Source organism: Lithobates pipiens, unplaced genomic scaffold (assembly GCF_037356315.1).
Source record: "Lithobates pipiens isolate NorthernLeopardFrog02 unplaced genomic scaffold, aLitPip1_a1.2 Scaffold_16, whole genome shotgun sequence".
Taxonomy (NCBI): Eukaryota; Metazoa; Chordata; class Amphibia; order Anura; family Ranidae; genus Lithobates; species Lithobates pipiens.
The window spans coordinates 598,507,468-598,535,452 of record NW_027507748.1 but is presented as its reverse complement, the minus strand read 5'-3'; the positions used below and the strand labels follow the sequence as shown (position 1 = coordinate 598,535,452).

General features: G+C 38.3%; 1 protein-coding gene across 1 annotated transcript; it reads right to left on the bottom strand.

Annotated features, from left to right (window-relative positions):
* Positions 1-742: 742 nt before the first annotated feature.
* On the bottom strand, positions 743-25,398 carry LOC143983865 (thread biopolymer filament subunit alpha-like). The gene is made up of 10 exons (XM_077483968.1): positions 24,697-25,398; positions 21,410-21,621; positions 20,832-20,892; positions 20,510-20,605; positions 19,596-19,772; positions 17,631-17,759; positions 17,211-17,324; positions 15,597-15,703; positions 2,654-3,009; positions 743-1,473 (listed from the first exon to the last, which is right to left on the bottom strand). Exons 1-10 carry the CDS (start codon positions 25,336-25,338, stop codon positions 1,451-1,453), a joined length of 1,917 nt encoding a protein of 638 aa, XP_077340094.1. The 5' UTR covers positions 25,339-25,398; the 3' UTR covers positions 743-1,450.
* Positions 25,399-27,985: the final 2,587 nt, after the last annotated feature.

The window sequence follows — 27,985 nt, the reverse complement described above, 5'->3', positions numbered from 1 at the left end:
TTGATCTAGATCAGCGCCAGGGTTAGTGTTTGGGTCTAAGTCAAGGGTCAGTATTTTTTGGACAGGAGTTTATTTTTTAATTATTATCAGTGTGTAGGTAGGATAAAAAAAAAAGCAAAATGCGCATTATTGTTTCTTGGCTGTACTACGGATACAAACAACAAATAACATACGCATATGTGTTATTGCTGTGATCGCCTGGAGCAGGAAAATTTATTTTGGGTTGTTCTTTGGTGGTAGATTATAGTAGTAGCAATAAATTTACAGCTACATTTTTTTAATTTTTTTTTTTATATTTTGGGTCCAGTTTTTCTTTGATAATAAAAAAAATATCAGGAGATATCCATTACCATTTACCACCAAATGAAAGCTCAACTTGTCCTGAAAAAAACAGGTACAATCTACCTGGATGCACAAAGTAGTTGTGATGATATGTACCGTTTTAATAACACATGTCAAAGTTGCAAAATTGGGCTTTAGGCATTAAGATTTGTTTTAGCCTATAGAAGAGGTTAATAATATAACAGAACTGCTTGCATTTGCGTCTTTTATATTTGTCTAGAGTTTGCCTTAATGAGTGGACTTTTTGATTTCAGCTTCATTGCAATGTTTCTTGAATGAATAGGATTAGAAATTCACTCATTGCTAAGAGTTTTTTCTGGATTAGAACAAAGGCAAAGGGACACAATGCAGCTGTCGTGCATTAATAATGACCTTCAAATACAATTAAGTCAATACACAATTAATGTTTAAGAAATGCTTTTATTTTGATTTCTTTACATTTTTTTGTTTAACAGAAAAAAAAACCCTATATTTAGATCAGGGATCTGCTAAATGCTCTCTTGATACAAGGACCCTGCAGGAGGTTAAAACACGCTCCTTTCTTTTCTAATAACACGCAATGGATTTTACCTGTAGATTACACGTGTCTATTCATGGCTGCGTGTCACTGTTATACCGCGTTCCTATTACTGCACACCTTCTGCCTGACATAGAGAGGAGAGATTTGCCCTTGTGTGTTCAATAGTCCGGAGCTCAGTGATAAATCCCAGATTAGGCTAAACTTCCTGCAGTTCAGTAATTAGAGACTTAAGTGGCAAGCGCTGGGGTTATAATTTATACATTTTGTGAAAAATGAAAAGAAATTTAAAAAACATTACAGGAAAGTCTTTCAATCACCGAAAGAGTACACAGAAGAGTTATATGATAGCGCTTTTTGACTATAAACAAAAACACGAAAAAGTTCCCGTGGTTAGCGACATTAGAGAATAAAGTGTCGTGGTCTTCTCAGGAAGCTCTCTGAGTGCAGATAACATTTTTTCTATTTTTTTTTTTTAATGAATTTTTTACGTGGAAAACGCTCTGGCTGTTTTCATGTGAATGCCACGTTGGTTTCATGTTGAGATTTCCAAGAAATTCATTTCAGGTGATGGTCTTCAATATTCATTCTTCAATAAGCAGTGGATGAGGATACTAGAGGAGAAAAATGCAAAGTTATTCAATAAGAAGCACTAACTATACAAATATAATGTGATAACCATGGATATGCTTCTGCAGCCTGTAACCTTCCAGTTATCACAGATATATGTATTAAAACAGAAAATTTATTTATAGTAGCATGTAGATCTCAGCGCTACCTTCATATCCAAGAGTCATCTGCAGATCCCTTAACACCAGGAGTGCAATGATTCATCTTTTTTTTGTCGTGGTCACAACACAAAGTTGCTGCCTGGGAAGCAGTATGGACAACACAGTCCCTCTTCATTCACTCTTAGCCCTTGTACACACGGTCGGACATTCTGACAACCAAATCCGTTGGATTTTGTCTGACAGATTTTGTCCGACGGATTTTGTCCGAAACTGTTGCATACACGCGGTCGGATAAAGTTGTCGGAAAATCCGATTGTACATAATGTGATGACGTTATTTCGTTACGACGTGACTACGTTCAGGATAGTAACCAATAGCTTTGGTCTAGGAATTTGATCTGAGCATGCATGGCACTTTGTCCGTCGGAGTAGGCTACACATGATCGGAGTATGTCCGATCGGATCCTTTTGTCGGAAAACTTGGTCTGTCGGATACTCCGACGGAAACGGTCCGATGGAGACCACACACAGTCGGATTATCCGACAAAACGGTCCGATAGTACACATTCTGTCGGAATCTCTGACCATGTGTACAAGGGCTTACAGCATAGCTCCCAACTGCCCTTCATTTGGACAGTCAATTTCAAACCAAATCCTTCTGTCCCTCCTTCCTCCTCAGCTGTCCCTCTTTTTGGCATGATATATAGACCTTTTTAAATAGGTACTATTTAACTGTACAGTCTTATATTCGACCATATAATTCATCCAGCCTATAAATCATTGTGTTTGCTATTATGATATTTTTTTACCTTTAATACTTGTCAATATTCCTAGCAATAATCTGATCACATTTATGTATATTAGTATCTATAAATTCTAAAAAAAGATTATAGTTTACTTTTAAATGAGACAAGCAAATAATTATGCAGAAGATACAAAAACCAATAGCAACAAATCATCTTTTACTGAGCTGATTACAGTAAACTGAGATTTGATTGACTGCTAGTGAATCCTATACTGCATTAAGTCCTAGATTATATGTTTATGTGATAATAAAAACTTACTTGAGCTAGAGTTCAGGCTTCCAAATGTTGCTCCTCCTCCAAATGCATAACCTCCACCGCCGCCCAGGCCCAGGCCTAGTGAACTGCTGTAACTACTTCCAAAGCCACCTCCAAGTCCTCCTCCGAGACCACCTCCAAGTCCTCCTCCGAGACCACCTCCAAGTCCTCCTCCGAAACCACCTCCTATTCCTCCGAAACCACCTCCAAGACCGCCTCCAAGACCGCCTCCAAGACCACCTCCAAGACCACCTCCTAGTCCTCCACCAAGGCCTCCGCCAAATCCAGCTCCGCCTCCAGCACCTCCGCCAAAGCTAGATTTGGACATCTGTACCGTGATGCCGCTTCCAGAGCTGAGTCTATAAGACAAAATTAAAATGTATTACCTTAAGCATTAAACTTGAATTCTTTAAGAAGACACCAGCCACATTTAAGAACATTTAGCCTACATACAGTTTATCCACTGAACAAATGCAAAAGGTAATTTCTTTAACCTCCCTGGTGGTATGATTATTTCTGATTTTAGGTGCTGAAAGCGGTACAATTATTTTTCATGGAAATTTAGCGTTTTATATTGTAGGCCTGCAATTCTTAGGAACAACAGCGCCTAGAGGCGATTCAGTTCGCATTGTGCGCTATACAAGTATTTCATTCATTCATTCATTCATTCAACTTTCTTAAATCTGTTCAAACAAGAATCTAGTAGTAGGCACTCGGGCACTGTGTGAATCGAGCGGAGGACGGCTCGCACACACAGCGGGGGGACATCGCTGGATCCAGGGGACAAGGTAATTAAGTCTCCCTGTATCCAGCGATGCAATCCAGAGTCGGGCTCGGGGTTACCGCTCGTGGTACTGAAATTCCAGGGAGGTTAATAGTTCTTTGTGAAATTACCCACAAACCTTCTTTATACTAAACCATTATCACCCCTTGCAGACATTTCATTATTTTTATTTTATTTTTCAAAAGACATTTCAAATCGCTCAGTTGCTGTGCATTCTTTGGTTTCTGAAATGGAAAACAAGTATAGTATAGGGCTGAGGTAACTGACACTATGGGGGGATATGTTGAGGTGCTTTTGTATGCTTCAAGAGGGGTTTGCATTCTCATACAAATCTATAGAAATGCAAAGCCTCCTTGAAACAGGTCAAATGCAGGACAGTAAGGGGTAAACTGCTGGTCAAGTGCTGGACAGTGTGGGGTAAACAGTAGGACAAATGCCGGACAGTGGGGGTAAACTGCAGGTCAAATGGAGGACAGTAAGGGGTAAACTACAGGTCAAATACATCTGTGAATAATTTCTGAATGATCTCAGAAGCTCTTAAACATAACTCACAAAAAGGTCTCAAACTGCCATTGCCACAAGCCCAGAGCTTGTGGATACAGGGCCTGGGAATGCTTTTAGAGCCCTCTCAAGAAGCCAGGGTTGAAATGGCTGTACTAAATGGTTTATTTATAAAATATGTATACTAACCTTATTAGAAAAAAAAAATCAAGACTTGTTTCTAAAAGACCCCATATCAGCCCCCACAACTGTCATGTTGTGTCACACAAATAACACAGCATAGGGCTTAGGCAAATTAATGTGTTTGTTCTGGGCATTGAAGCAAATGATGTCATTTTCCAAATAAACGCATTTATCAAAACAGCAGAAATCAGGGTAATTAGACGTTCTGGATCCCATCGTCACAGAAGATGAAGTTTTATACAGAAGGCTTGTCTCCTTTTGTGCATGAAAAGCATGTGCAGAGTATCATTGTCCTAGATAAGGGAGCCACATGCCACCCCTATGAAGTGCTGAAGGAATGTGAACTTTAAACTTGGAGCAAATTATAAGAGGAAATATTTGAAAATATATAAATGTACACAGCAGTTATTGCATCCAATGCAAATAAAAAAAAACACTTATTTAGGCAGAATAGCTCTATTATTTTCTGTGAGAGCAAATGTGAAAATTTCAGTTTTTGGAAGATAATGGAGCGTTGTTGTTTAAGTCTCCTGTGGACTTAATATAATATCTGTTCTTGAGCTACCAGGTCTGTGCACCCGCTAAGACCTTATAGGGAGGCACACTCTTCGAATACGATTTTTAAAATTGATGATATATTATGGAGATGGAAAATACAAAGGTGAGTGGGAACAGCCAATACTTCCAAGTGAACAGGAATAGAGTTGGAAACTATGACAAGGATCTCCCTGTTGGCGTATTCAAGTAATCAATGAAGTCAAGGGACTATGAATATAAAATGTTACTTTTTGGGTGGATTGGTCCTTTAAAAGTGCCTGCTGTCTCAAAATTTGGGCTGGATCTCTTCTCTATGCTGCACAAATATATGTATTCTATCAATAAAGCGCCACATTAAGCTGGAAAGCTTGATGTCTAACTCTGCCTTCATCACAATTCCTACAACCAAGACTGTAGGGTTGATTTACTAAAAGTGGAGAGTATAAAATTTGGTGCAGCTCTGCATAGAACCCAACCAGCTTCCAGCTTTTTTTTGCCAAAGCCTAACTGAACAACCTGAAGTTAGAAACTGATTAGCTACCATGAACATCTGCAGTTTTTGATCAAATTGGAAAGCTACTTTAAAGCAAGCCTGTGCTTTTTCAATGCAAGGCAAAGCAACATGTTTGGTTTAACGCACCCCTTTCCGCAACAGCACATATGCAACCTTGTTGATACCTCAGCTCCATTCAGCAGCCAAAAGCATGTACTATATAGTAAACCTTGTCTATTCTCCTTTCCCTTGCTGATGTGGATGCACTGAACCGATCACCAAACACCACAATGGCTTGTTGAGGGAATTATGTGCTCCTTCATACAGATGTGGGAAGAGCAAAGGAAAGATAAATATGCACCGCTAAGAATTGCAGCATTAAAGTTTACAAACAGCTAGCTCAAGTCTTACACCTGCAGCCGAAAAAGATGGCTCATTCAGCATTTTTCTCACCTTAATGTCAGGCAATAAGAAAATGTTAATATAATGATATTTGCAAAGTTGCCGACACATGGATTACAGTTAATTAAGTTTGACTTCTTCTTCAAGGGATATAATTTTCTTTTACAAAGCACAATATAAAGTGTTGGAAAATTAATGCTGGGTGCCAAGACCTACACTGCCAATTTACTGGATTTCAAGAACTCTTAACCTCTCCTGACATTTCCCTTTCGCTAAGCTATAAATAAGCCAGACTTAAAGCCATCTTTGCTGTAACGATCTGAAAGCTTCTGAATTGTCAACACAGAAATGCCTTTCAACAGAGAAAGGGTTAATGAGGCAACAATTCCTATTTGCATTGGCACCGCTTTCAATGCACATGAGGGTCAGCATATCGATGAGGTGACTCTATACACACAAGCTGTTAAATATAACTTAAATAACCTCTATGTAGGTCAAGAGACAGTGAATTATCAGCAATTCATAAACTACATTTGAAGCTAGATACATATGTCACCTTTGGGAGCCAGGGAAGATGGAGGGATCTTGTACCACAGTGATTATTAACCCTTGGCTCCATTTACATGTAGATGTGCTGCTTCCAGCCTTTTTGACTTTAGTGTAATAGTCAGTAAGGGGTGCTGTCATGGATTTTCACTCAGCAAGTGTGCCTAAACTCAAAGTAATGAACCGTTCAGACAGTAACACGTCTTTCTAATTGGAAAGGAGGAGAAAAATTGCAGGGGCCTATCTGATGGACTATATAGAACCAAATACAAACCCTTCTTGCTGAAGCCTTAGACTTGTCAATATACTCTTTTCTTGAGGTTTTGAGGGAGGTCTAAATCTTGTCTGTAAGTGATTCCTGGGACCAGCTGTCCACCAAATCACTTTTTTCTTAGCTTGCCCCCTTAAGCCCATGTCAAGAGTTACAGCAAGTATTTGTAGCAGCTACAGACTCCCTCTCCTTGTGTCCATACCAAATTTGTGATCCTGTTCCTGATGACCACTCGCTGGAGATTTTGTAGCGGGGATTTGTACCAGCTACAGACTTGCTCTCTTTATGGCCATGTCACATTTGCAAGCCCATCACTGGCGACAACTTACAAATGACAGGTTCCTTATTTAGGACCCATTTGAGCAGGAATGCTTTCTCCGTGGCTGGATGAGCAAAGTGCTGCTCTGTCATTGGTAACTTACATTCTGATGTTATTTTTTGCGAACAATGGAGTGGATTTTGCAAACAGGTGTGTATTTTCACTGTATATTTTAGTGATCCTTTTGCTAGTGAATTGTCACCAGTCACAGAATTGCAAATGTGACCCCAGCCTTAGTGAAAAAATACATTGCAGTCAATGATTGGTCTGAGTTCAAGAAAATCCAAATTTGTTGCTCAGTTTCTGAGCAGTTGACTTTACATAGTTACATGGTAGGTGAGGTTGAAAAAAGACACAAGTCCATCAAGTCCAACCTATGTGTCTGATTATATGTCAGTATTATATTGTATATCCCTGTGTGTTGCAGTCGTTCAGGTGCTTCTCTAATAGTTTTTTTTTAAACTTTTTGCAGCATTTAGTGCTATCTTTCAAACATCCACTTTCCAATGCTACTTATGTAAATCAATGTAGCTGCTGACAGCCAAGGCAATTTGTAACTGCATAGATAACCATTGTAGTTGACTACAGTAACAACTCTATAGCTAACTACAAATGGACAGAGAAAACAAGCAGAGAGATCTGTAAGGGCTACATAGCTCTGTTACAGTTATAGTTTGGCGGGGCCTTTGGGATAGATTAATGGGAGACATATGATGACATGATGGGACAATCATTAAAATATGATGACTATGCATGATCGTAAGCAATTCTCTGTGATTTTCCACTGCTTTAAAAAATGGGGAAGGCTTCAGCAAATATTTTTTCCCCCAAAAATCACACTAAATCATGCAAAGAAAGGACTATATGAAACAATTTGCAGCTGTCAATTTGAAATATAGGGTTTGATAACATCACACTATATTATAGCTGCAGAATAAAACAATGCCCATGTAGCACTACCTTATCCTTTCAGTCAAACAAACTACTCGTAGTAATATCACTGGCTCTGAACCCTCTCTAGGGGGCCCATGTAGTCACTCCTGAAGTGTTGCATACAGTAGCTTCCCCAACAATAATGTTGGTTATGAGAAGTCTTCTTGAACTGGAACTTACAGAATGCTTAGAGTCTGGATCACCAGGTATAGACTTGATCTACTGCTCACTCTGTACTGCCTTACAGTAAAAATGTCCCACTGACCCACCACAAACATGAAGATAAGTCTTTGATAAAGAAAGTATGAATGCTGTTGCATCAGCAAATATTATTTTGCAATCAGTAGAAGCTGTGCCTATATATCTCAGTAACAGTTTTTTTTTTATGTGACAGTCATGCCCAGTAAACCTCACAGCAACCTCAATGGGAAGCAGTGCATGAATCTGGGTTCACACCTAATACAGATGAGGCTCCCAGCAGATATCTGGTGCGTCCCCGTTCATCATTTCAGGTTCAATTTCAGCCCACATTTTTGCCTGAATTTGTACCTGAAATGGACCAAAAGACACAAAGGGATCCTGTGCAAATTTGTACCAGACCCGCAGCGGAGATATGTGAACCGGCTCCATAGAGAGCTGGTCAAAATATCCTGCTATTGTGAATTTGATGTGGAGAACCGCATCCAGTTTGCATCAGTTTGAACCCAGGCTCAAGGGAAATCTGAATACTGTTGTGTTTGCATACTTAGGCATCTTTTTACTTCTTGGGGTATAAAAAGTGTTCTTTCATTATGGAGTCATTGAACAGACACAATCAACCTGCAATGCAGCAGCTGCTAAAGAACTACAAGTCTCAGCAGACCAAGTTCTTACAGTTTGATCAGCCCTGATAGAGATCACATTGGATCTATCTGTATGTTATATCTTCCCAGGCCAAGCTGTTCTGGTTATGCAGTATGGGTGACATCCTTTCTTTTCTACCGCTACCTTCAATAAAGACTAGACATATTTATTTCCCTGCAATAGAAAATACTGTACCATCAAACAGATACAAGTCAGCAAAGCGTAGTGTAGCTGGAGAGAAGACAGCGCATTAAACTTGTCTGCGCTCTGCTCTATTTCACTAGTAATATTTTACTGGAATACAGCACAGCTATTTTTAGCAAGCCATTAACAAGTGCGCAATGAAGAAACACATTAGAGCCAACGTCTCGTTGGATGTGGAATGCACTGCGATGTTTAGAGGAAGACATCAGAATATCAAGAGTAAACACAACCTCTGCAGCCGTGCCCCGCTGGAATGGAACACACTGCAGCTTTTTATATGATAATCAAACATAGCTGCAGAAAATGAGGAATTTATCAAAGAACTAGACTTAACTCTGTATCTGTCACCACCGGCAACCAGATTCTGCTTCTCATTTATTCAGTAGTATTGGGCAATGAAAGAGAAATTTGAATCTGGTTGTATGCCTAATAGTTAAGGGGTTCAATAACTGGTCTCATTACAGACATTTTATTAGTCAGATTTTTCAAATGAATATATAACTATAGATACACACATGACTATAGATACATTAATATTATACCAGGTGTAAATGCAGTAGTCATACTAATTTACACACAGTGTTATACTAAATTAAGAGTTTTAATCATATAATACTACATTATACCCCAGCTTGTGCTTCATAGAATACCACACAATAGTATATAGAGGTTTTTTTGGAAAAACAACTTCACTTTTGGTTCTGATTGGACAACGGTAAGTTAAAATACCTTTCAGCATCTGACATCTTTCAAAAATCAACTGACCAGATTAGAGATGGCTGTGGCTTAACATCCCCTGGACTTCTATATCAGAGGTGTAATTCAGACTACTTCATTATTGGGGTTAACCAATCAGAATCGATTTTCCCTACTCTGACTTTACTGAAGTTAATTCTGAGTGGGTGGGTACTGCACTCATTGCCTATCTCTGTGCACTATATACTGACATATGTGCTTATTGTAAGTTATGGAGAATCCATCCAGGGATACTACTGTATGAGTATTCTATTGGCCTGAGCTAAAATTCTGGTAGCATTATTACCAAGAGATATACAGTAAGTAAGCAGCATGTGAAACCCAAACAAAAGAAACACCCCCTTTACTGTATGCCCAGTGAGGGTGGTCATTAAAATAGAATATCTCGCTATAGAGCATTGAAAACATTTTTAATAGTACAAGAAAAGTTTAGAACCTCAGTCAGGTTTTCATTGCTGCCTGCAGTCCCACGGTAATTGTTTCTCATCACTTAGTATTCAGTTGTAATAGTCACCCGGCCAGGAAGAAAAGCCTCAACTCTGGAGAACCAGGCAGCAATAACAACCTAACAGAGGTGCCATCCCTTCCTCATCCTATCAAAAAAGCTAAAAAAAATGGCTACACTTTCATTTCCTAGTTCGGCCATGGTAATACATGGGCAACAGAAACACACTAAACTAGATTAAGCCAAAGAGCCCATTCATATTTATGTTTTCTGGTAATGTGATAAAACCCTTTTTTTTTTTTTATATTGTGTAACCACAACTCATGGTGCATGAACTAGAGTGCAGGGCTGTTCACTTTGAATGGCACTCAATGCACTATTATAGTATTGGCAAATGCAGCAACAATGCAGTACAATGCACATGCCATGGGTCATGTCCCATTTTGCTAAGTGCTAAGTAATGCGGCTGTTAGAGCTGAACCCTGGCTGACATATTTGGCCTTTTGCACTGTAACTATAAATGAACATTAATAAAGTGTGCACAATGTGCACTTGCTGCTGCATTATTTAATACTCATACTTTTATTCCCTCCATACAGTAAAGTCAGGGCATTGAAATCATTCCAGCTGTATTACAGTGGGTCAGTGCAACTCCTTCATTCCAAAAACATCCTTCATTCTTTCCAATGAATGCAAAGCGTTCGGTGATTGGAGGAGGTGTTGAACATCACAATCTCCCCTTCTCCAATCCCAGAAAGCCGTGCATTGCACGCACTGCATTAATGTTCATTTATGTTTACAGTACAAATGGCCAAACATTGTTTTTGGCTGGAGTTATTGTGCCATCTTAAGGCATGATAACAATGGGGGTTATTTACGAAAGGCAAATCCACTTTGCACTGCACATGCACTTGGAAGTGCAGTCGCTCTAAATCTAAGGGGTAGATCTGAAATGAGGGCAAGATCTGCTGATTTTATCATCCAATCATGTGCAAGCTAAACGGCTGTTTATTTTCCTTGCATGTCCCCCTCGGATCTACAGAGACTTTACTTCCAAGTGCACTTGCAGTGCAAAGTGGCTTTTCCTTTAGTAAATAACCCCCAATGCATTAGCGCACATGAGTCTGTTCCTTGTCAAAACAGAAATATGGGGCTGCCATTTCTAACCTCCTTCTAAAAATGCTAGTTGCTTGCCATGTCTGTCATTAAAACTTCAGTTACAGGCCCGGAACAAGCATGTAACAAAAGAGAGCATCAGAATAGTCAGAATTCCTAATCTCTATACATGTTCTGGGTAGGGAATGTTGAAGCCATGGCATCAGAATGGATGCTAGGGAACTAGTATTTTTCTCATGACCAGCAGACTTGAACCATGACACTTTCAAAGTCCTTATTGCTGGAAGAGCCCATAAAGAGTATTCCTTACCCTCCCCTTACATTTAAAAATGAAATTACAGGTGTGTACATACTGTTATCTATGTGGTGGTTCAGTAAGTATCTTTATAATGCTTTCCAGTCTAAATTTCATAGAAAGGTAAAAAAAAGACAGATATATAACCAAGACCTGCCTGTCGCTGCAGTATAAAACATCGCCCCCCAAGTGCAACTTGACCTCCTGAGCAATATTGCTGTCAGGCAATGACAGACTATGGAGGCCATAATGTAATCAGTCACATTTTGATTATCCAGCTATTTCACTCCAGTATATTTTTCACATTCTCTCAATCTCTGCTTATTTTTGGCTGACATGTCCCTCTCGACTCTAAATTGCTCTGCTAAATAATTTAAAATGGATTATATCAGAAAACTTTCAGCCAGTGTCAGGATTCTGAATAAATGCTTGGTTCAGGATATTTTCAATATTACTTTTTCAAGCAGGGGAATGCCCTGCTATTAGGAAGTGACAAATAAAAGCAAAAAAGAAATCTCACAGGTTATTGGAATAGATAGATGCACGTTTAACTTTTCAATTTAATATAATTAAAAATGATGTTGTATAACACTTTAAATAAATTAATATTTTTTTTAATGGCGTTTTAGACTCTGAATTTCCTAATAGCTATAACATAAGGGTGCCAATTTCTGCATAGAATACGTTACATCCATTCAGAGACCTGCCTCCCTAAGCTTGCAAAGACTTACAGAGCTGCAAACTAAGCAAATGCACGTAACATAGTCGTTAGTCTGTAAACTCTCACAGACTCTCACAGACCAGTTATTAAAGTTTATGTAAACACTAACGATGAACTTCTCATAGGACAGGAAGACTTACTGGAAGGATAACCAGGAGATAAAAAGGAAAAAAAGCCTGAAAAAATAAAACTAATGCTGACACCACATCTAAGCACTGGAGAGCTGCAATTTAGCAAATGTTAGTTTTTGGGTTAAGATACACTTTAATCAGAGGCAGGCTTTCTTTCATCCAAATACAAAGGCAGTCACTTTTAAAGGAAAATTCTAGTTTTGTTAAAACAAATTATATATCCCAGTAGCTGAGATAGGAAAGAAAGCTCTGCGTAAATTCCAAAACAACTTGATGGAGTTTACACGGGGCTATGGACTCCTTCTCCAATCTCATTTGACAGCTATGGACCAATCACAAAGCACCAGCGTTATCTGTGTCACATTGTCACCCATTGTAAGTCACATTGTCACTCATGTTTGACAACAAACAGAAGTGAGAAAGGGTGTGTAGATATATGATGCTGGTGGCTCTATCGGGTTAAGATCAGGACTCAGGAAAGTCAAGTTCCTCCACCCCAAACCCACTCATCCATGTCTTTATTGATCTTGCTTTGTGCACTGGTCCAAATAATTTGTTTTTCAGGGGTTGAGGCTTGGCCCCTTAGTTCCAGTGAAGGGAACTTTTAAGGCGTCAGCATACAAAGACATTTTGGACAATTTCATGCTCCCAACTTGGTGGAAACATTTTGGGGATAGCCCCTTCCTGTTCCAACATGACTGCACACCAGTGCACAAAACAAGGTCATAAAGACATGGATTAGTGAGTTTGGGGTGGAGGAACTTGTCTGGCCTACACAAAGTCCTGACCTCAACCCAATAGAACATCTTTGAGAAGAATTAGAGCGGAGACTGCAAACCAGGCCTACTTGTCCAACATCAGTGCCTGACCACGCTTCTGGAAGAATGGTCAAACATTCCCATAGACACACTGCTAAACCATGTGGACAGCCTTCCCTGAAGAGTTGAAGCTTTTATAGCTCAAAGGGTGGACCAACGCAATAGTGAACCCTACGGATTTGGACTGGGATGCGTGTAAAGGCAGGTGTTTCATTACTTTTGACAATATAGTGTGTATATATATATATATATATATATATATATATATATATATATATATATATATAGCTAACATGCATATATCACCAAGGCACCCGAAATGAAAAGTAAACTACCTGGTATAAAAATAATTTCAAATGTAAAATAAGAAAAAAAAAGACCGCTCAGCAGCAATAATATAAATCACTGGAGTACGGTATATCTATTTATGTGAAACTGCTGGTCTCCATCTCTCTCTCGCTCTTAGTGTCTATGTCTATATATTGTATATGCTTTTATATATAGTAAGTAGGCCACTTCACTGTTATGTTCTACCATACACTGACATCCATACAAGATCTAACACTTACGGAAGATGTAATATGACTGCACTGCTTTGGTATGACACACAAACTATATAAATATAGCTGTGAATGTAGCATATATCCGATTGTAAAAGGTTTTTTTCTTGAGCCGCAGCAACTGCTCCAACAAAGAGAGGTATTTTACTGTTGTTTACTCAGTGAGGTATAACATGCTGCATTCAATCTCGCCCAGGGCCGCCTGTTCTAAGTTTACCGAATGGTCACCTTGCCTGATCTGTCCAGAGTCTGATTAATACATCCCATTCTTACTGTATGTTCCTGGGCTGTTTTAGCACAGCTCTCTAATTTACAGTCGGCTACACTCCGTTACTCAGCAAAACTGGCTATCAATCAGCCGGGTTCATGGAAACAGCTGTCCACAGTGAGACTGAATAGTGGGGTCAGTAAAGGCAGGAGTTTCTGAATGAACACAGGGTGATGGTGACATATTCTGTGCTGCATTTAATACTGCATTTCTTTTAACACCGACCAGTGCTGCCAGAAGAAACAATAAATAGCTAACAATGCCATACAGGGCAGAAGAACGGGAAACAAAACTAGCATAATGACCCTGTTTCGTTAGTTAGTCAAACACTACATTCTTTTTAGCAGTACTTTGGGCGTGCAGTTGTTATGATTTTATTTGCAACTGATGTTTTTACAGCCCTGATGACTAACCTACAAGCCCCTTGGTACTTGCTGTGTGGCCCTTTGAAAACCTCAGCAGTTGTAGTTGGGGCATTGATAGGTAAAGGAACTGTAATGGCAGGCATGTCTGTAATGATGTCCCCAATCTGTGACTGTCTAAGGTAACATGTCTTCAGTTCACACCTGTAGCTGTAGCATGTTTGCAGTCTTTGGCCAACTTCTGTAGTAAGTTTTCAGTCTTCTATATAACTAATTAAATTGAAAATCATATATGACCCTTTAGCACCGTCAGGGGCCATAGCTGATGCTCTCTATACCTCATAAGTTGAAGATTGCAGTGGGGGATAAAGGCATAGAACACTCCCAGAAGTGTCAAATGTTTAAGAGGCTATGCAAGGCTGCGGCACTGGAACAGAGAAACAGTAGTTGAAATGGGCCACCGGAGAGGCGAGTATCCTACTGCAGGTCGCTACTGGATTTAAACCTTTATAGACCTGTCAGGGTCTGTGTTTTGTGCAGTAATCCTGCATGAAACTTTGGAGTTGATTTACTAAAGGCAAATAGACTGTGCACTTTGCAAAGTGCAGTTGCACTCTGCAAGTGCAGTTGCTTCAGAGCTTAGTAAATGAGGTAAAGCTTCACTTTGCAAAAGTACCCAATCACGTGCAAGGAAAATAAAAAAAAAAAAAATTTTTGCTTGCACATGATTGGATAATGGACATCAGCAGAGCTTTTGCTCATTTACTAAGCTCTGGAGCAACTGCTCTTGCAGAGTGCAACTTTGCAAAGTGCACAGTCTATTTGTGTTTAATAAATCAACTCCTTTGTCTCCATGCAGGAGCTTCCTGTAATGAAGACCAGTCATTGCTGCTCTGTCACCTTGTGCAGGGTGACTGGTCTTGTAGTGGGTGGGTCGCTCCCAATGCTCTGCTGTCTGTACAGTCTGTGTGCAGCCCAGCGATGATATCACTCATAGATTGCAAGGCAATATCTGGGTTTTCAAAGGCATCTGGTGCACTCAAAATGGATCTAGTTTTTGTGCCAGATGTTCAGCTTTAAAACCACAATTATCATACTGTAAAAGGCTTCCTTTGGATTTAACTCCATTGTTTCGTATTTATGTCACGTGACGTCTCTCACATTTTGCTGCCACATTTTTTTAAAGTAGAAATATTTCAAGAATCTCAGTGTCAGAACAAGCTGTAGAAGGAATGCTATTATTTAAAAAGCACAATGAAGAGAAAAAGATGTTAGCCACTGCCAGTCGCTGCATTCAACTTATTTAAAGCGTATAAAATAAAATAAAAAGGCCTGCATTGTAGCATGGTAATGTGCTGTGTATAGTATAGCTGCACTGCCCCTGTAGGTGTGAGATACCATAGTAAACCTCTATTTGTCCCATGTTTCTATTTTTTTTTTTTCCTGGCATCTGCTTACCTCAATTCTTCACTGTCCATCAGTTTCTTGTAGGCTGTAATTTCTACATCTAATCCCATCTTCACTGCCAGGAGATCTTGATATTCTTGGCCATAGTGGGCAATTTGCTATCAGGAAATAAGAGAGAAAAATGAGAATAAACTGGAACTGCTGTGTACAGTAGCTTGTTTCCCTACTTTGCTGTATATGTCATGTTGGGGAGATTTTCCCTCGCGCTCTGTTCTGTAGACACAACAAAAAAATGGAGGAATTCTCCACAAAGGGAAACCTCCATATTAGACACTTGTCACCAGAACTGGTGTTCCCATTAGAAGATCCTCCTTCGATTCTTGTTCTGATAACCACTGAAAATACTGGATATTTCATCACTTTCTATCCTCAGTGACAGTAGTTACCAGAACAAAAGGTAGGTCTTTCCAGTGAAGACACATACAGCAATATAAACTTGATAATGATTCTAACCCTTCACAGCTTAAAATAAATGTATTGCCTATAGATAAAATGTATTAATACAAAGAACAATAGCCGAAGTGTATCATTTCTCAGCAGATAATCATACATTACGATTCATGGACATTGAAAGGACACTTCAGCTCCAGAAGATTTACCCTCCTTCATGACCAGGCCATTTTTTGCGATATGGCACTTTTTACTTAACCTGACAATTGGGCGGTCATGCAACATTGTACCCATATAAAACGTATGTAATTTTTTCCCACAAATAGCCCTTTTTATTTTTCAGGAAGCTCCTGCTGATGCACGATCGCGTGAAACGTACGTAGAGCTACACTGTGAAGGGCTAAAGGTTATGCCGCCATTCTCTGCAGGCTTGGTGGCCGCTTATGTAATTTTGAAAGTGACATTTGTTTTTATACTGGTTGTTTTTATACTGGATGTTTTACATTTTCAATGTATATTTGGGAATATTAAAATACTACACTATGAGACAATAAATTATTTTTGGTTTGTGACTCCATGCTGAGAACTCTGGTACTCTCCCCTGGTGGAGTGAAATAGAGCAGTCTGGTCTTGCCATCTGTGGAGCGAGAGTGGTGATGCTGGATGACATTTACACAAAGCGCTTATTGCTGTTCTAGTAATAGACAACATTTCCCTCTGGTGAGTGTGTATTTCTACCATTGGTGAAGGATTGGCACTATGGGTGTTTCCAAGCGTTGGGCGAAGGCTGAATTGGAGCCTTTCTTAATGCTTTACACCCATAGCAATATGAACTTTATTTTTGTTGTTCTGACAAACTCCAGTTTATGGTCACATTTTTCTGCACCCTTTAATTATTTTATATATATATATATATATATATATATATATATATATATATATATGTGATCCTGCGCACAGCAGTAAAACTGCTATAGGGAGGTCGGCAAGTGGATTTATATATTTAACTTGCTTATATCTGCTTATATTTCATATGGTTTAATGGCTAGAGATGAGTGGTTTTATTAGCCCCCCCAGTCCACATATGTCACTGATCAATTACTATTTAGTTAGTCAAATAGTCCCAAATTACCTATATAACGATGATATCTCTAAAGTATGAATAGTGAAGTTGAAAGATGGAATAAGAAAGGCGTCGGTGTCAGTGTTCTTTACCTTTCTAATGTCATCTAGCTGAGCCTTGAGGGATGAAACCTGCTCTTGGTATGTGTCAGTCTCACTGCCGGTGCTGGTCTCTGCTTCAGCGATCTGAGTCTCCAGCTGAATGTTCTGTAAAAAAGAAAAGAAGCTTTTATAAAGCCCCCTCGGCCATCCTGCTACTAGGAAAAAACATGCTGAACTGGATTATGACAAAGTGGTAACTTTTATGAGTTTTTCCTTTTTTGCATTCAAAAACATAAGGAATAAAAAAGTAAAGTCACTGAAACTGCCCCACATAAAGAAACTGCAAAAAAGAAAGAAAGACTGTATAGGTCTGTAAAATACATATGTTATAAAACATAAAAATAATTTTTTATAAAACATATACACTATTTTGATATTCTCAAACTTTTGGTCACATAAATGAATACTTACCAGGCTCTTAACCCTTTCTATTTCACGTTGAACTGCGTCAACCTGCAGCTTCAACGTCCTGTACTCCTCCTTGAATGATGTCAGGGCATGTACAGTTGGTTGTGTCAGGGAGCCAGAAGCCAGGTAGATCTGTGCAAATGACAGAACAAGGTTAGAAGTGAAGGATTCTGCTTAACATGGTAATGCAACAAGACTAAAAACACTGCACACAGTACCTTTTAAAGCCAAAAAATGTTTAAGGAGAGAGGAAGTGTTAAAGCCCCTGTCAGCTTTTGATTGCTGTTTGTGCCCTGCTGGGAAGAATCACCTGCTCTTTTTATCCTGGAGAACATTGTCTCCAAGTTCCAACACATGGGCTGGATTCACACCTATGCATTTTTAGTGCTTTTTGCATTTTGCAGATTTTTCACTACAGAACACGTTCCATAGAAAATCCATGTTAAATGGACTGTAGTGAAAATCTGCAAAATGCAAAAAGCACTAAAATTGCATAGGTGTAAATCCAGCCATAAAGAGAATACAAATCCAAAATATAAATCTTTCAATGAGGACATCTGTTCCTGTGACAATTGACTAAGAGGGGATTTTCCATCACTTTGGACAGATATTATCCCACTTCTGGTTGTGTCTCTAGGACAGTGAATGAAAGTAAAAATTTCCAATAGGACACAGAATGCAAAAATAAACCTGACAAGGGATCTATTAATTCCCATATGTATCCAAAATATTAGTACTGGCTTTTATTACACTAGATTTCCCATTTACACCACTGCACTGCAGTAACACCCTACCATGCATTACAGTAGGATGTGCTAAATTAGCAATCTTTTTGTCTTTTATGGTATATTAGGCATTACTAAGCTGTGTTAACACAACATACCTTAATTAACAGTTACGTGCATGCATTAAATGCACCCCAATTGGTGTTAAAGGGTCCTTAAAGGGGTTGTAATCGTCATGACATGATATATGAACAATGCATATCCCTCTATGGTGTGTAGTTGTCTGAGGCTTGGTTCACACCTATGCAGGTTGCAGTTGATGCATATTCCTGATGCATTTTGTGTTTTTCAATACACGTTTTTCATTTATTGAAGTATATGGAACCAAAAACACCGGTCCCTGGCCCTTTCCATAAAATGCACATATATGAACATGACCCATATTAAATGGACTATAGTGTGTTTCTGAAAAACTGAAAACACACTAAAAAATGCATAGGTGTGAACCAGGCCTCAATCCATAGCACTGACATTTCTCTCTGCTGCTTTGTTCTTCTGCTATCTGCATGAACCAATTCTGACAAGCTTTGTTGACACCAAGAGAGAAATGGTGACAAGGGAAGGAGCTCCAGCTGATTGACAGCCTCAGCTCTGTTCCTGTGTGCTGTGTGGAGGGGGGTGTGTCTCTTCCCTCCAATCAGCTGTTAGAGTTCTCCTCACTGATTTCTGCAGAGTGTCATTTCAGCTCTCCGCCCCCTGTTTTCTGAACTCTCAGAAAGCTTTTAAATTGAGCACTTTGAACAGATGTAGAGAAGACAGCAGATAGACAGGTACAACTTATGTTGGAGGATTATTTTCATCTCTGTGTATCACCTGAGACCAGTCACTTCACTGGGTATGTGTAAGGATTTATATCCACTTTAAGATTGAGCAGAATAGATAAAAAAGGGTCTCTTTAACAGTCAAAATGTTTTGTATCATTAAGATATAACTGCACTCGCTTTCAGAAATCAATCAAGTATCATCTTTTAAATGAGTCAAGGACTCTGGTTTCTGTGGTTAAGTGCTTTGGGTTTCTAGTCCCGTGTTAATAAACAGTTCATAAAAAAGCTGATGAAAAAGCTTCCCACTGTCGATTACAAGGGGATTCTAGAGGCGTGTACTAATACAATCAGAAATCAGATTAGAACCAGAAATTGACAGCAGTTGTTGAGATTATTTTACAAGCATCTGCTAAGGTCACCTTGCTCTCAGCTGCTGCAAATGCCTCTTGTTTGGTCTTCTGGACGAGTACTTCATACTGTGATTTCATATCTGAGATGGCTGATGTCAAGTCCACAGCTTGAGCATAGTTGTCGAATGAAATGGAAACAGCTGCTTTGGTGCCACTTGTAACGATTGTCTGAACTTCTCTTACTTTCTGTATACAGAAGAACAAGATATATCATTTAACTCATGTTGCAGTCCAATAAAGGTAATGAAATAAGGTCAAATGCTGGTAATTATGACAAGTGAGTAATCGCCTTAATAAATAGGGGGCAGAAGGAAGCAGAATTAGTAGGGTTATGTACATTCTATTTTGTGCTAGGGATGCTCCTGATTTGAGCACGACTCTCAATAATCGTACAACAGTTGGGGTTCCCTAGAGGGTGATAATCAGCACTTCTAAAAGTACCCTTCATCACACTACAATTGGTGGACATGTGCTAATTATTGTTATAAAATAATAGAAAAATAATATTTTAAAATTGAACTTAATGAAAACATATGTTTTCATTAAATTATCACTTGAATCTTAATACCAATATTTGACATCTCTCCTTTGGAAATATAAGCTTTGTTCTGCATAACAGTTCTGTGGTTAGATATGCATAGGCCACACTTTTCTGATTCTGGCATCTCTGTGATGTTGCACCGGAGAGTTCTGAGTGTCAAGGTAACAAAAAAATCACTCTTCAGGCAATCAGACACAATCTCTAAAGATTTGAGCCTACATTCTGCATATAATTATTAAAAGATGACTACATGCCCAATGACTTTGGTTTTACATTGTGGTATAAATCCAGACACTGGATTATTTTATCTACCAATTGGCTACTTTGTCTGGGGTTCAGTTTAATTTCTTATTTCCCATTGTGTTGGATGACTTGTACTTACAGCATCATAGACTTGTTTGGAAAGAGTAATTTGGTCCTCTACTCCAGTGAGTTTGGTCTGAAGGTCAAAGATGGTCAGGTACAGGTGATCAATATCCTGAAAGAAAGAATTGTAAAAGTTATTAACATTATGCTGACAAATAATGTAACTTCTGTAAATATTAAGAACCCCCCCCCCCCCCCCCCCCCCGGAAGGAGCTGGAATGCATCCTGTACATGACACTTGGTTAAGTGCCAAAAATTCTGCTGACTACAGCATGAACACCTTGAAGATTTACCCATAACCTTCTGCAGGACTCATACCCCTTTCCTTTAACACTGACCTCTTTGAGTGTAGTCCATTCGACCTCCAAGCCCTTTGTGACTGAGCTGTCCTCATCATACCTAAAAACAAACATGGTATATCACATTAGTGGTTACTGATGAGTAAGGAACTTTGGTTATTACAAAATAAGTCTTATTATCAACACATTGACTGGTTTCACAACTACTCACAACACTTCCTTAGAATGTCAAGGCAGTAATGTAAACTGGCAGATAGTTAAACAATCAAAAAAGATCAAATGCAGCAACATTCAAAATTCTCTTAAAAGGTGACACTTCTTACTCTGTAATGAATGGTTTTCAATCATTTTTTTCAAATATAAGGCATTATTAAAATTATGGGACTCATTCCAGGTGTCACACAGTTGTACTAAGCGATGTTTAGGGAGAAATCATTTTTTGCAGATATCATAGTACAACTATTTGAGAAGTTAAAAAAATGAAAGCCAAACAAGAGAGTTTATCAACACTGGTACTGAAGTTTCAGATTATATGAACACCTCAGTAACAAAGGCAAGTGCTTACATAATTGATATTTGTGATTGTATTTGATACAACAGACCCACAAGAAACTCACTTGGCTTGGATGTCGGCAATCACTTGCTTGTAGTGATCGATTTCTGCCACAAGTGCTGTTTTGGTTTGAGATAGGGTTTCAATCTGGGCTTTGTAGCCAGCTACAGCAGTGGTGGCCACCACAGTGGGATTGGCTGGTGCACTTGGGTCACTTCGGTTGTAGATGTTTATCTGAGCTTTGAGTATGGTGTTCTGGTGTTCCAAACTGCGGACCTGAAAAGAACAAGGGTGCAGATTCACAATATTGTAATGGGTAACACACATTGATCACCAGTAAACTGTGCTATATGTATAATTATTCTAGTTCCCAGGGTTGATCTGGAAATGCTGGCAAGTTTGCATGATAGAAGTTGATACACATTTTATGGTAATAGGGGAACTTGTATTCCAATGCTCCTAAGACATTATAAGCTGCTGAATTTGGGTACAGACATTTCTACTTCACTGGGCATATGAATTAAAAGCTTAATTTTCTGGTAGTATAATTTGCACCCTCATAGACATCTAACAGGAGCTGCTAATGTTGTTTATTATTATACTAAAATTATATTAAAGTTTTTTTTTTAATTATAAAAATAACAAACATGTTATACTTACCTGCTCCATGCAGTGGTTTTGCACAGAGCAGCCCAGACCCTCCTCTTCTTGGAGCCCTCGTCAGCGCTTTTGGCCCCTCCCTCCTGCCATGTGCTCCCAGAGCAAGCAGCTTGCAATGGGGGCACCCAAGCAGGCTCACCCCTGTCCTTATCTCTCCTCATTGGCTCACTGGCTGTGGTTATCTCAACCAATGAGGAAGGAGAGTCCCTGGAGAGCTGGGGCTCTTGTGCACACAACTGGAACGAGATGGGGCTCAGTTAAGTATTGGGGGGCTGGGGGGCTGCTGCACAGAGGTTTTTTACCTTCATGCATAATGCATGAAGGTAAAAAAACCTTGTGACTTAACTTGAGATTAACAATGTTTAACAATCATACTCTACACTACAGCAACATTTTATGAAATCAATCCAATATTACATTTATGTAGATGTTATCGCAATAACTTTTAGCAGCTACTGACATCTTTCTACCACACCATTAATAAGCATAGTAAATATTTAGATGTTGGTTTGGTATTGGCTATGGCATGTGTAACATCTCTTTGGAATGTCAATTGACTTTTCTTGCAAAGAAATAAAATAAACTATGTGCACTGTACAAAATGACAAGCAGACTATTACAGACAATTTAAAATAACACAGGAAAAGGAAGCAACTATGACATTACTTGCTTCATGTAATGAAACCTGATTGATTTAGATATAGATACATACTCTGCTACAACTACTCTACCGCAACACTTTTGTTCTTGTATTTTTGCTCCACTTTTTGTAAATCAGCCCTCTTCATTGTGTTTCTATTCATATATAGTAAAATGTAGTATAGCTGTATTTGTAATAGAATTAATTATTTAAGATATTTTATATATACATAAATATATATATATATATATATATATATATATATATATATATATATATATATATATATATATAGATTATATACAAAATGGGGGTCAATTCTTTACAACTTGTCAGCAGTGATGTAGGTTGGTGGGTGGGACTGATCCAGTAGGTTGTGTGGGATTTCCTGAGACAGATCTTTCACACACAGTACTTGGGTTTAGTGGCCATGAATTTGGTTTCAGCCATTAAGTGACCCCACTATTGGGAGTGCTTTTTGTTTATTTCTTAATGCCGTATAAGAACAATACTGTTACCCTGTCCTCTTCTCTCTTTGATCCTGGTCACAAACATAGATTTTGCTTCATATCTAGACTGTCAAATTGGAGACTGGAAAAATTGAACTGGAAAAAAGTTTCCTCAGAAATATTTAATTGAAGCATAGTATTCTGCACTACTGTATAGACTAGGCTTTATCAATCTTTTTACCCCATAGGGGTCCTATAGATTATATTTTGTTCACAGTAGTCCATAGTAAAACCAGTTCTTTGGCGGGGAGGGGGGACTGCCTACCTCACAGTGGAGGTCAGAATGCTACCCCTACAGACATCTAAAAAGAGCATTGGTGTCCTGCAACTGGTACTGTCAAGTGGAGAAGGAACCTTAGATTACAAGCTCCATGAGGGCAGAGACAGATGTGAATGTATACTATATATGTAAAGTGCTGGGTAAATTGACAACACTATAAACATTACATAAGTACCTGCATTAAATAAAATAAAATAAATAAACTATCCAGGCACCATCAAATGGAAGATTCCTCAGCCATAGCTCAGGGAACCCATAGTAACTCCTGGAGGAACCTTAGGGTTTAATGAAACCTTGGTTGAGAATGGCTGGTATAGACTGAAAAGCTATGATAACGTTTAAAAGATGTACGTTTTCATCAGCTCAGTCAAACTGTAGTCACTTCATACACCCAGCCTTACTATGAGAAAATTTAAGCTTTTTTCAACTCCATCTGGGTTATAATAGGAAACAAAAGTTTACTGGACTGTTGCAAAATACATCACTTTAGATATGACTTGACTGGCTGCATACAAAGAAACAATATTTCCTAAGTTCATTTATTTCCTTTTCGAGTTCATGTCATGTAGTATCACTACTTCCTATAAAAAGCTTATAAATAAAGCCTAGTTATAGGGTAAAGATAGTTATAGGTCCATTTCCTATAAGTATCTCATAAAATATACCCCATATAAAATAGTTATATAAAACATGCAATTATAGCCCAATCAGTGTGTAGACTTTTACATGGACAAGCAGTACTGAAATGAATTACACAAAAACCCATAACACAATCACATTAAGTAAATGGCAGAGCAATAATGCATTGTGTGTCATAACACAAATTCACAGGTCAGATCTATCAATATAATACTATAAGACTTTTGATAGCTAATCATTAATGAATAAACCCATATACTTACTGAACATGGTTCAGAGCACCCCTGTAAATAGTAAACCATACCAACCAATCAAACAACAGTTTATCTGATCTGTAATTGCTCGCTATAAATCATTGCAGGTCAGCACTCTTTGGGGGATTTACTAAAACTGGAGCACTCAGACACTGGTGCAGCTGTGCATGGTAGCCAATCAGCTTCTAACTTCAAATTGTTTAATTAAGTACCAGATTTTGCACACTCCAGTTTTAGTAAATCATCCCCTGTGATACATCAAATTAAATAGAGCTTTTTAAACTTGCAGTCACACCTTAATCAAACATAAATGAGTGGTCTTTTTTTAAATCCAGCATTATAAGTGAGATCAATAAGTCAATAGAGTACCTTGTCAATGAACTGGGCAAACTTGTTGTTCAGGCCCTGGAGTTCTTCCTTCTCCCTCTGGCGGGTGACTTGGACAGTGTCCATAGAGGGCAGAGATGGGTCAATGGATGGAATTTCAGAAATGCCTGGGACACCTCCTAGACCCCCAATCCCCCCAATTCCTCCAATTCCTCCAATCCCTCCGGGACCTCCAAATCCTGGTCTTCCAGCACCAAGTAGGAATGCAGAGCTGCCACCATAGCTACCAATCTTAAAACCTCTCCCGCCTATGCGGCTCCTGAGCAACCCAGCGGCTCCTCCAAACCTTCCTCCTGCCCCACCAATTCCTCCTCCGGCGGCTGCCCCTAAGTTAGCAAAGCCTGCTCCACCTCCAAAACCCAATCTCAACCCTCCAGAATAACCTGCTCTGATCCCACCACCCAAGCCACCTGCAAAACCTAACCCAGCTGCCCTGGAGATGCCAATGCCACCTCCATAGCCACCTCCAAATCCACCGCCAAAGCCACCTCCAAAGCCACCTCCAAAGCCACCTCCACCCCCTGACCTATAGCTCCTTCCTGCGCTGAAGACTCGGTTGCCACCATAAGAAGCCCCATAGCGCACAGCCGAGCTGCTGACTTTCACTTGCTTTTCCACTGTCATCCTGAGAGCTTGATGAATCCGATAACTGACACCTTCCAGAGCAAAGTCTCAGCAGAGGTTCCCACCACTTATATATGTCAATGGGGTGTCCAGGGGAGACGCACCAACTCTGCTTCCTATTGGCCCAGCCTGAAGTTTAACACGAATCATCAAAATTCCCTGAACTGCAATCACACTCTGCAATCAGCGAGGAGAGCCGCCTGGGGCGGGAGCGATCAAGCGCAAGACAAGGGCTAGCAAGCCGCAGAAAGAATTAAGAAAATGTCAGTGTCTAAATTTAAGCTCTTTGCCAAGGGCTAGCGTTGCCTTCCACCTGCTCCAGGCTGGAGGTTGCTGTTGGAACTTGTAGCTCATAGTCAGAAGATCATCATTCTTAGAGGGACATTCAGCCATGTAGATTGGAAATACATCTATATCCCCTGGAGGTGCTGCCACGTCAGTAACAGGAAAGTTATGGCTAAGCAATGTTACAAGAGCCTACGATTCCTGGGACCCACTCTTATCAACTTCTGCAACTTTTCAGTGGATGTTAGGCATAGGTGTACACAGTCTATTCCATTAGTGTGTGTATCTATCTATCTATATAAATCTATCTATCTATCTATCTATCTATAGACATCTATCTATAGAAATATATCTATCTATAGAAATATATCTATCTTTCTATAGAAATCGATCTATCCATTTATCTATCTATAGAAATATATCTATCTATATATCTATCTATCTATAGACATCTATCTATCTATAGACATCTATCTATATATCTATAGACATCTATCTATCGATCTATCTATCTATCTATCTATCTATCTATCTATCTGTAGAAATCTATGTATCTATAGAAATATATCTATCTATCTCTCTATAGAAATCTATCTATCCATTTATCTATCTATAAAAATCTATCTATCTATCTATCTACCTATATAAATCTATCTATCTATCTATAGAAATGTATCTATCTCTATATAGAAATCTATCTATCTTTCTATAGATAGATAGATAGATAGATAGATAGATAGATAGATAGATAGACAGAAGATAGATTTTGATAGATACATTTCTATAGATAGATAGATAGATAGATATATTTCTATAGATAGATAGATAGATAGATAGATAGATAGATAGAGTTCTATAAATATCTATCTATATCTATCTTTTGCTATCTATCTATCTATCTATCTATAGAAATGTAATCTAAATCTATCTTATATCTATCTATCTATCTTACTATCTGTCTATCCATCCATAGAAATCTATCTATATATCTGTCTATCTATTTATCCATCTACTGTATCTATAGAAATCTATCTATCTCTCTATCTATAAAAATCTATCTATCCATTGAAATATATCTATCTATTTATATATCTATCTATAGAAATCTATATTCTATTCTATCTATCTATCTTATGCTGGCCATACATTATACAATTTTCTTCTATAGATTTACCAAAACCATATAATATGAGGTCAAATCTAAACACTTTCAACTTATGTGCACTCAGGCAGGCCCCTGTACTACACAGTTGAAAGTAAATCTAAAGGAAATTGAATAAGAAAATGGTATGGTGTATGGCCAGCTTTACTATCTATCTATCCATCCATCCATCTATCTATCTATAGAAATCTATTCATCCATCTGTCTATCTAACTATCTATAAAAAAATATCTATCTATCTATCTATCTATCTATCTATCTATCTATCTATCTATAGAAATCTATCTATATATAGAAATCATGTATATCTATCTAAATATATCTATCTATCTATCTATAGAAATCTATCTATCTATCTATCTATCTATCTATAGAAATCATGTCTATCTATCTAAATCTATCTATGTATCTATCTATCTATCTATTTATCTATCTATCTATAGAAATCTATCTATCTATCTATCTATCTAGCTAACCATCTATCTATATAAATCTATCTGTCTATAGAAATGTATCTATCGATCTATCTAACTATAGAAATCTATCTATCTATAGAAGTCATGTCTATCTATGTAAATCTATCTATCTATCTATCTATCGAAATCTGTCTATCTATCTATAGAAAAATATCTATCTATCTCTCTATCTATCTATCGATCGATCTATAGAAATCTATCTATCTATCTATCTACCTATCTATCTATCTATTGCTATCTATCTATAGACATCTACCTATCTATTGCTATCTATCTATCTATCTATCTATCTATAGAAATCTATCTGTCTATCTATCTATAGAAAAATATCTATCTATCTATCTATCTATCTATCTATTTATCGATATATAGAAATCTATCTATCTATCTACCTATCTATCTATCTATCTATCTATCTATAGAAATCTATCTGTCTATCTATAGAAAAATATCTATCTATCGATCTATAGAAATCTATCTATCTATCGATCTATAGAAATCTATCTATCTATCTATCTCTCTATCTATCTATGGCAATCTATCGCAATCTACCTAGCTCTATCTATCTATCTATCTATCTATAGAAATATATCTGTCTATCTATCTATAGAAAATATCTATCTATCTATCTATCTATCTATCTATCTATCTATCTATCGATCTATAGAAATCTATCTATCTATCTACCTATCTATCTATAGAAATCTATCTATCTATAGAAATC

Coding starts and splice junctions, on each gene's coding strand:
- LOC143983865 (XM_077483968.1), bottom strand. CDS start 25,338: ATGACAGTGGAAAAGCAAGTGAAAGTCAGCAGCTCGGCTGTGCGCTAT. Junction 21,622..24,696: donor TTGCCCAGTTCATTGACAAG/GTACTCTATTGA, acceptor TGTTCTTTTCAG/GTCCGCAGTTTGGAACACCA. Junction 1,474..2,653: donor AAGCCTGAACTCTAGCTCAA/GTAAGTTTTTAT, acceptor TTTCTCCTCTAG/TATCCTCATCCACTGCTTAT.